General features: G+C 43.3%; 1 protein-coding gene across 1 annotated transcript; it reads right to left on the bottom strand.

Moving 5' to 3' along the window:
• Window positions 1-291: 291 nt before the first annotated feature.
• Window positions 292-8,821, bottom strand: COQ2 (coenzyme Q2, polyprenyltransferase). Its single transcript, XM_053976634.1, has 7 exons — window positions 8,563-8,821; window positions 8,307-8,473; window positions 5,769-5,890; window positions 5,452-5,537; window positions 4,454-4,587; window positions 3,809-3,997; window positions 292-821 (listed from the first exon to the last, which is right to left on the bottom strand). Exons 1-7 carry the CDS (start codon window positions 8,804-8,806, stop codon window positions 708-710), a joined length of 1,056 nt encoding a protein of 351 aa, XP_053832609.1. The 5' UTR covers window positions 8,807-8,821; the 3' UTR covers window positions 292-707.
• Between the last annotated feature and the right edge of the window lie 1,498 nt (window positions 8,822-10,319).

Raw genomic sequence — 10,319 nt, 5'->3', positions numbered from 1 at the left:
CAGTCCTTAGTTTGTGTTAAAATGACTCTTGACAAACTAGCTCAGCTCACTCTGTGCAGGCAACTTTGCAGAAGCCTGTCCTTTTCACATGGAAAGCACCTGCTGCAGCAATCACAGCAAGAGCAGTAAATCTTAAATACTTCTCGACTGACTCCTTATTGTGGACCTCACACACTCAGAGTCCTGACTGTTCCTAGACATCCCAGAAGAAAAACAGTTATTGCAACTCTTCCATGAAGGAAGTTCCAACTCAAACTGAAAATTATCTTTGTAATAAATCAGACCACCAAGCATGTACAGCCAGATTTTATTTACAACCAGAAATTATTTTGTATTTTTACCTGTGCTATCACTAAGAGACACCTGCTTCATATAAAATCTTGGGTTCAGAGTCTCCAGAGCTTGACAGAAGTTTGCTGCTACTACACAGGACCAGCAGAGCTTTTTGGAGCTCACTTTTTGGAGCTTCTATGCAGATTGAAGTTATTCCCACGTAACCAAAACTTCCATTGTAGAATTATCTCAATTGCATGATTTCAGAAACAAGAATGTTTCCACCAGCTTTTATAAATAAACAATATAAAGCAGCTATATTTATATTAAAAGTGTTTTCCGTCTTACAATACTTACACTTCAGTCAGATTAAAATATCAGTATAGTGATTTCAACTATCTGTTCTCTGAAGGCTCTTCTACATTTAAGTCTTTTCATTTCCACAGATTTCCAAGCACAATCCCTATGAAGAGCAGAATTCCTACAGTACGATTTGAAGCAAATTTTTTCCAACAGTCTTCAGGCTTGTCTATGTCCAAAGTGTAAATCTGCAAAAGCACAGTATAACATTAGAGGATTATTATTCTACAGGTTCATAAATATCTGACACATCACAAAATTATCTGCAATTTCAAAAAATTATTCTTAATGTCTAAAGTCTACCCTTAACTCCACAGGAAACAGGAATACTGTGTTTAATTTTTTTTTTTTTGCTTAATTGGCATCTGTGTTTGACAGATTTTTTTCAACATACAGCAGAAAAGTCAAGGATCTCATATGAACATGATTCCCAGACCATCTCAATGGAAGACTATATAAACAGCTCAGTTACTGGTGTGTCTGGTTTGATACTTAAAAGTGCAAAAATATCTGGGCATGTAAATAAGTCTCTTTGGGATTTTCCTCAGTAGGCTGCCACCTAACTCTTCAATGTAACTTACATAAAAATTAAGGCACTTTTCCATCTCTGCTGCAAGGTGTTGTTCCATGTTTCAGTAGAGACATGGCACTGGAGAGCCAGCAGTGAACCAGAGCAAGTGCCAGGCCCTGCCTTGCCACACAGGGCTGGTTTCAGTCCAGTTGCTCTTAGCCAAGTCCATGCAATTCCCTTCCAAACAAGGACGTGGACACCTGCAATAGCAGCCAGAAGCAAGGGCTGGCTTACCCACATGGCAGCTCTCTGCTGTGTGTCACAACTAAAAGTGGGGGGAAAAAAAAAAACTGAGAAGGAGCCCCTAAAACTTCAAACTTTGCACTTCAGCCTTTGAAAAAGTTAAAATAGAAATTATTTGAAAGAAATGAAACCTTCCCCAGGAAGTCTGCTTCATTTGCTGGTTGTAGAGAGAAATCAGAGCTGGGTCCTGGTCAAAAAATCAAAAACACTCTTCACAAGCTTCTAAAATATGATGTGATCCACACCCTTAAACCTGTCAGCTACTCAGACACTAGGAACTTGAAACACTGAAGTGGCAAATTAAACTAAACAGCAGTTAAACTATTTTTTCAGAAACACAAGGAAAGTGTTTCATGTGGTAGTCTGATATTTTCCAGTTTGTTCTTCTGTAGTATGTTTTAATATTCCTTATTATAAGTTTGTAGTGGTTCAGTCTCTGTACCCCATTTGACTTCCCCAATGGTTCAGTCCTGAGTTGTTTACCACAGTTTTTCCCACCAAAATGTATGTCAATCCACATGTCAATCCACCTGTATACCTCCCTCGTTCCCTTGTCTCACCCCTGTCTGTCAAAGATGGCAGACTCCTTTGGTTCTGAAGTGTTCCCTGTCTTTCATCCCTTTCTCAAAGCAGAACTGGATTGTACAGTTTGCTCCCTCCCCGTGTTGGCTTCTACTGGGGAGCTCTTACCCTGCACCCCTCCCCTAATGCCCTCCTATTGGTCAAAGGTTGTGTCCTCCCTGTGTTCCCTCTACCCTTTAAAAGTAGTCCCTTCATGTTCAGATTTGTCACTTGCTCTGCCCCACTTCAAGATTAAATCTTTGGAGACTCAGACAAGTGTCCTTCCCTTATTCCTCGGTTTCCTCGTGCCCTGTGCCTCTGCAGCAATCACCACCACCCGCAGCAGTCTCGGCAGAGACTCGGGGGCGGCCGCTCGCGTGTCTGCCCTGCGGCCACAGGCGGGACAGCGAGCCAGCGAGCCTCCATCCCGTGGCCGCCGAAAGCCAGGCGCAAGTAGATGTTATTTTTCTATTGGCACACTTCTTGAGAGGGATATAATTTGACATCATCATGACACAAATTCCTCTGCCTCAGGCAAAAATTCAGTGAATCAAGGAAATCCTGGAAATCCTGGTCCTCAAGCACCTTACTCAGCTTTCTAAACTCAGTTAAGGACACAATCAGAAATCTTCAACAAGAAGATAAGCACAAAAATGTTTAAGCAGGACTAATATTAAAATAATTCCTCAAAAAGCTACTCTGTGGTACACAGAACAGTTCTGCTCTTGTGACTTTGGCAGTCCACACAATTGTGAATTCTCCATCATTTATACTCATTAGTCTGCATCCTCACTTATAAAGACCCTTAAAAGTGGTGCCCATTAATGACAAAACTATAGCACAAAGGCTTTCTGACAATTCAAACTGTAAATGATCATGCAGCGGATGTAGTATTCTTTCCCTCATACATTTCCAAGCACAGTCACTACGAAAACAGTGGCTGAGTGCCAGACTACATCACCACATGGATTCTCTTACTCAGTGATATGTTTAATATCCATTACCTGCATGAGCTCCACCCATTAAAATGCAACATTACAATCAACGTGCTTTATAAAAAGCTCCACATTACCACAGATTTAACTGCTCAGACTAGCAATGGTTTTATTACTTGCAGTACATAATAGTCTGCCATCACTTACCTATCAAGACCAGCAATTAATTTTTGAATAGACTGACTTGTCACTTACTACAACACTGTATAACACAGTTGTTAGGATTCAGAAAGAACAAGATAACAAAATCCTATCTGCATCCTTTACCAACAAAGTTAATTTCTTTCTTTCTATTATTCATAAAAATTTCTAAACAAATGCAACTACAAGACTGGACTGGATTGTTCTCTGCTTTTAAGAGAACTCTTTAGAACTGTCAATTATAATAAAATTATAAGGTTAACATCTGCTATTATGTGTGCCAGACACTGCAAGAGCTGAATCAGAACAGTCAACATCACAGTATTTTGCAGCACACTGAGGTAGGTCTATGTAGCAGCAGCTGCTGCTCGCAGTGCGGAGAAAACCCTTTCCTTGAGATCACAACTTAATGTGTGGCACTTCCATTAGTTACGAACAGACTGAAACTCAGTGCTCCACTGTTTTTGGTCAGGACTGAAGGTCTCCTCAACCAAAAGGTCTGCAAAAGGTACTTCAGAAGACACAGTTTATTGTCAGAAGACTTTAGTTCTCTTTACAGGAACTGCTTTTCATGGGTAGCTCATGAATTTATGGGGGTTGAAAAGCCCTCTGACTTCTTAGTAAGAACTTCCTCATGGAAAAAGTATGAATAAATCCATCAAACCTGGTGTGCCAGGTGAGCCCCTACGGCAGCCACAGCCGAATAATATGGGAAGGTTTGGTTGCAATTCATCCCTGCCACGCACAAACTCAGGAGCATGGCCAGGCTGAAGCCACTGAGCCACTGCTTCGTGTCCTCCTTGAACTGCAATGCAGTTGACTTCACACCAATCATGATGTCGTCCCTCTTATCCTGGAATGAAAAGATGAATTACCACAAAATCCATAATCCAATGCTACTTCATACAAAAAATGGGGGATTTGCTTAAATTTTCAATGCTTCTTACTAGGAACACAATTTCAGGGCAATTGTAGGTCCTACATTAAAATTTAAACTGGAAGGTTGGTCTTAGAGCTGTTTAGCAGCTGTTTAGCCAGGAATTAATACCAATGTTGAAGTTATTTCCACAATGCAAAAGCATAAGAGCACAAAGGGTACTTTCCATCTTTCCACGCGACTTGTAAAACCTTGGCAAACAACAATAAAATATCAAAGGGCTGGGACTTCTTTGGTGCTGCTTCAGCTCAGCTAAGGGTGAAAAACTGCAAGAGGTTAATTCTGCTGTTTGACGACAAATTTCTAAACAAAACACACAAACTTGTGTGGCCTTTAAACATAGGTATCTGGAAGATTTCACTGTTACCCTACCTGATGTGCATAAATGGTGTCGTACACCAGTGTCCACATGACTCCAGCGAAGTACAGGGGCAAACACACAGACCACTCACATGACCCTTTGATGGCAGACCAGCCAAGAAGGGCTCCCCAATTAAATGTAAATCCTAAAAACATTAAGAGAATAAAAAAAAAATAGAAGTTACAAGAATGCCAGCAGCAATTAAATATGATTTATTTGAGAGTGTATCAGCAGCCTTTTGTATAATACCAACATCTCTATTTTTCTACCACTTATTTTCAGGCAGCTAATAAATATAAATAATTTGACATTAAATACTCCGGACATGCAAGAAAAAAATACATAGGCCACACATTTTTCCCCACATGTAATTTGAATTTGACTTCATTAGTGTAGGGAAACATTTGCACAGAACTATTCCAGAATATTCTAAACGCTCATGTGTCAGGTAAAACGCTCATGTGTCAGTGTAACAAAACATGTCAGCATAACTGGCTGCAAAACAGTACACAGCAGCCAACTATGGTGTTTCTAGCCTGAAAATGACAATTTTGGTTTAAAAACCCCTGAAGACAGATGGAATATGAGAGCCAATATACACAGGTATGTTTTAGCAGCTCAACTTAAAATACAAGCACCATCAGTATCTGTTCAGGAGTTATTTTAGAAGCTGAAGACTGAAATGCTGTACAGACAAATCTGTATTTAAGAAGGGTTTTGAAAAAAACCTCAAAACTACAGCTCATTCTCAAATGAAAAATGTTTATTTCTACCCTACTCTTCTACTTCCTATCACTGCATCAAAAAAAGGAACTGATTTCTAATAAGAAAAGAAAACCAACCACAAAGCCACACATCAACTCCAACGTCTGTCATAAATTAAGAAGCTTGTGGCAAAACAGAGCTTTGTCTGTAAGGTATTTCTATTTTGATATAAAGTAGTAATTTGTAAAACACCCCAAAAACTACATCTGAAATTAAAAAAAGAGAAAAAATCTTTCCATCTCACCCAAAACTAGCTGTGGCCAGTATGTTATTCTCTTCATCAGAGGGTAGGTGATCACAAGGAATAAAGAGGCTGCTCCCAGAATGATACTGCAAAAAGTACCAAGAGGATTATTGTTTGCCAGGCTAAAGATCAGTAGACACAGTGCGGCATTGCAGGAGCTGTACACGGTACTGACCTAATTCTTTTCCTTTCAATTACAAGTCCATGACTAATAAACTCCTCCCACTGACCCCAACACCTTTTCTACTCAAAATCTCTGTGCTTAACTCAGGACCCAGAACGAGACTTTAAAAACCAAAAGATAACTCATACATCACCTGTAGTAATTCAGACACAGAAGCACACAGAGCGCCAGGCTGAGCTGTCCCCCAAGAAAAACCAAGGACTGGAAAGTGGAGATATCTCCAGCTGCCAGGGGTCTGCTTGCTGTCCTTGCAACCTAAAAAAGGGAAATAATATTACTACCAGGTACATCTGTAACTGATGGGCAATTTACAATGTTTGTTTCCTATTTTCTGAAGAGAAATGAAAAGGCCCTAATTCTGTTGTTTGCTTTTGTTTCTCTCTAACTGGATTCTTTCAGAATCCAGTCTCATTGATATGGAATTAACAGCTGTGAAAAGACATTTAATCCCAACTGGGACACAGTGGAGTTTAGAAACGCTGTCTGGAACAAGAAATCATACAAGGTAAACTGAAGAAAGAAACAAGTATCAGAAAAAAAGTTAAAATAAATGAATGGTGAGTTACTTGCCAAAGGTGACCAATGCCAAAAAAAATTCCAAATGACTGAATTTCACCTCAACATGAGGAAGAACTTATCTAGATTGAGGGTGGCAGAGCACTGGAAGAGGCTGCCCAGGGAAGTTGTGGAGTCTCCCTCTCTGGAGACATTCCAAACCCCAGCTGGACGTGTTCCAGTGTCATCAGCTCCAGGTGATGCTGTCTTGGCAGGGGTTGGACTGGATGATCTCCAGAGGTGCCTTTCAACTCTAACAATTCCATGAAATTGTGCATGTTGATGAAAATGGTGTCAAGTCTATTCAATGAGGTTCAAAAGCCAATTTTTACAGAATATTCTGTACATAAGAAGTATCTTGCCTATGCTTGAATAATGTGAATTTAAATAAACCCTTTTAGCTTGTTCTCCCCCCTGCCATCAGGTTATGCTAGCATCAAATACTGCTTTTGGAGCTGTAAACATGCACTTAACATACCTGTGACAATTCCACTGCATCAAATTCCAGTGCAACCAAACATAGGATGTTTCACTTAAAGAAAACATGTCCCAAATAATCAGTAACACAAAATCTAAACCCCAAACGACCATCACCTACACCTGTTGTTGGCCTGGTCTCTATGGCACCTGTGTTGAAAGCAGCCTTTTAAGGTACCTCAGAAAAAGCTGTGAAGGCAATTTTTAAAACTTTCCATCTGACTACATCACATAATGCATAAATTAAATCATTATACTGAAGTTCCCTCTTATCATATCCCCACATCAAATCTATTTACCATACATAGTTGTTAACACCTTCCAAACCCTAAACCATCCAAAGCTGCCATAAACCACATTCTGATTCCCTACCTTCCCAACAGCACAAATACATGTGCCATACTAAGAACTTCAGATACTGGATTGGCTCATTATTCTGTGTCTTGCAGGGCTGAAACCCAAACTCCAAAACCACAGGAGAAATACAGGAACAAAAAACAGGAGGAGCAAACAGTGACGCATCACCAGGATGCTCCCCTCCAAGCCTGCACCTGTGCACGTTTCAAACTCTCACACTGGGCACTGCCTTTTGCTTATTTCCCTCTTCTGAACAAATGAGAGATGATAAATGTAAACATACAACATAATAGAAGGGGATTAGCCCAGGGTTGGGCATATTTAAGCCAAAATTAACAATACAACAATAAAAAGAAACACTGCTTCTAAAATTAAGGGGGGGGAAAAAAGTTGTTCTTGGATAGATTGTCACTAGCAAGTGTAGCAAAAATGTGTTACTTGGTTTGTTCTGTGGTGCAAAGCAAGGCTGAGAAATAAATTTGTTCAAGTATTGCCTACAGCCAACAACAGCATGTAATTTATCTTACACAGAGGTGAGTATTCTAGAAGACTTACTACACTCCTGGACAGAGAAATGTTATATGAACTAAAATACTTTCTACTATTTTTGGAGGAAATGTAGACAAATTAATTGCGTGCATCTCAGACAGAAACACGTAGGACCTCCTGAACCTGGAGCCTGCACTCAGCAAGGAATCACTGGCAATGTTCATGTACTTCAGTGCCTTCAGAATCCTTGGTGCTTGGCTGAGAAAAAACAGCATCTGTTAAGTGGAGTCCCCTCCCTGGAGACATTCAAAACCCACTTGGATGCATTCCTGTGTAACCTGCTCTAGGTGAGTTGGCCTTGGCAAGGGGGTTGAACTAGATCATCTCCCGAGGTCCCTTCTAACCCTAAAAATTCTGTTGATTCTGTGACGATGGAGAAGAATGGGCATGTGCTTGGTTCACTGAATCACAGAAGGGCTTGGGTTGGAAGGCGACCTTAAAGATCACCTCGTTACAACCCTCGTATTGTGGGCAGGGACACTTTTCACTAGACCAGGTTACTCGCAGCCCCATACAACTTGGCCTTGAACACGTCCAACAATGGGCCACCTAAAACTTCTCTGAGCAACCTGTTCCAGTGCCTCACCATCCTCAATGCCTCATCCAGTGCTTCACCATTAGGAAGAATTTATTCCTAATATCTAATCTAAACCTACTCTTTCAATCTGAAGCCATGCCCCCTTGTCCTGTCACTGCACGCTCGTGTAAGCAGCCTTGCCCCATCGTTCACTACCTGTCTGTCATAGTCGCGGTCCCACATGTCATTGATGGTGCAGCCGGCCCCTCGCATGAGCACGGCTCCCACGCCGAACAGGGACAGCATGCGCCAGTCCGGGAGGCAGCCGGGCGCGGCCGCCAGCCCGATGCTCCAGGTACACGGCAGGTACAGCAGCCATGTCCCTGCGGGGAGACAAAACCCGCGGGCGCGCTCAGCGGGGACCGGGAGGCCACGGGGGGCAGGCGGCCCCGACCCTCCCCGCCGCGCTCACCGGCGGGCTGGTGCAGGCGCATGAGCCGCAGGTAAGGCTGCAGCACGGCCGGCGCGGCGCGCACCAGCTCGGCCGCCGAGAAGTTGCGCGGCCCCAGGGGCGCGGCGGGGCGGCGGAGCAGCAGCGGCGGGGCGGCGGCGGCGGCGGCGGCGGCAGCGAGGGGCGGGCGGGTGGCGCGGAGCCCGAGTGCGCCCCGGAGCCCGGGGGTGCCCCAGCACAAGCGCGCCAGCAGCGCCGCCGCCATCTTAGCGCCGCCCCGCTGCCGGCGGGACGCAGGCTCACGGCGCTGCGCATGCGCGGCGGCCTCAGGCGCCCCGCGCCGGGGCTGAGGCGGGGCGGAATGTGGGGCCAGTGCGTTCTCAGTGAAATCCTCTAAACTTACCGTGATCGTCCTTAACATTCGTGTCATCTCCAAGACCTTTCCTCACTGTAGGTAATAAATAAAAAAAAAAAATTAAAAAAATCAGATTTTCCATGTGGCCTTTGTATCTCTTCCCCTCGCTCACTCAGTTCTCCCGCCATCTGTGTGAGGGACTGAAATGCTGGGGCTCAATGGCTCCAACAGCCAGCGAGTCCCAAAAACAGCACGCGCTTGGCTGAGGCCGGCTTTGCACTCCCCGAGCCGGAGGGGAGGAGGAGAGGGCTTGGGGTGTGTTGGGAAACCTCAGACCTGCACAGGAACAGCCCGAGCGGCCAGAACAAACCCACCTTCGCTTAGCAACAGGGGAGGTATTGGGGCATTCCCACCTGAACCAGATTGTGTATTAATCCATTGAACTTCATGTTTCAGGGGCTTCCCCCACCCCTGATGGATCAAGACTGCGATCATCACACATGAAAATTCAAGGCATCAATTAAGTCTTGTTGCTGGGTCCACAGGTGGTATTATCTGTGCAGAAACATTCACAGCGCCAGAGGTTTACGTCCAAAAAGGAGACAGAGAAGTGCTCTGACTTTACTCAAAAAAAAAAAAAGGGAGGGGCCATGGGCATTCCTCTGGAGTCTCTCAAGTTTTTGGAGGACGTACCTTTCTTTTAATCCTATTTCCGCATGACCCTCTTCCTTTCCCCCTTGACTGAGGTACTTGAGAGGTACAGGCTGCCTGAATCACCTAATATGTATCCCCTTCTAACATTCACTACACCGCTCTCCCCCACACCTTTTCTTTGGATCTCTAAATCCGGGATTTTTATACGGCCTTAGATGAGCAAGTCTCTGTCAATTAGTAACATTCCTCTGAAATTTATGGTTACTCCCGTTGCTTCTTTCACCTATCACCATCTAGCTTTTCCTACAGGCAGACTCACAGTTTGTTTGTAAAGACACATTCTCCTCATTCTTTCCATATCTTCCCACCATCTTGTCCTTTCTCTTTCTTTTCCTTATATAGTTTCTTAAATTCTATCCTTATACTATCTATGGTTATATTTCTATAGATATAACCAAAAACAACCAAAACAGCTGCATACCTCCTTTCCATTGTTCTAAACTAAACCTTGTGTATTATAAACACCAGTCATTCATGTGTCATTTCACTCTTATCCACCCCAAGGGACCCATTAACAAGAACCTCAGTTACCTCACCTTCAGGGTCATAACACCAACATATGAGTTATTGCACAAACCAGAGAGCAGAGAACAGAGCCATAAAACCTTTGCTTTTCATGGCATAGTTTCAGTGTCTAAATGTCCTCCGATCTGCTACTAGATGATTCCTTGGGGAGTTCATTGTCCCTGTAGAGTATAAATTTTTTTTT

The sequence above is a fragment of the Vidua macroura genome, chromosome 4 (genome assembly GCF_024509145.1).
Source record: "Vidua macroura isolate BioBank_ID:100142 chromosome 4, ASM2450914v1, whole genome shotgun sequence".
Taxonomy (NCBI): Eukaryota; Metazoa; Chordata; class Aves; order Passeriformes; family Viduidae; genus Vidua; species Vidua macroura.
The sequence above is the reverse complement of the archived record's forward strand: the minus strand, read 5'-3'. Positions and strand labels throughout refer to the sequence as shown.

Excerpts from the sequence above, each read along its gene's own strand:
- COQ2 (XM_053976634.1), bottom strand. The coding sequence starts at position 8,806 with ATGGCGGCGGCGCTGCTGGCGCGCTTGTGCTGGGGCACCCCCGGGCTC. Across the intron at positions 5,891-8,306 it reads ACCGCGACTATGACAGACAG|GTTGCAAGGACAGCAAGCAG; the intron begins GTAGTGAACGAT and ends TCCCTTTTTTAG. Across the intron at positions 5,538-5,768 it reads CTGTGTCTGAATTACTACAG|TATCATTCTGGGAGCAGCCT; the intron begins GTGATGTATGAG and ends TACTTTTTGCAG.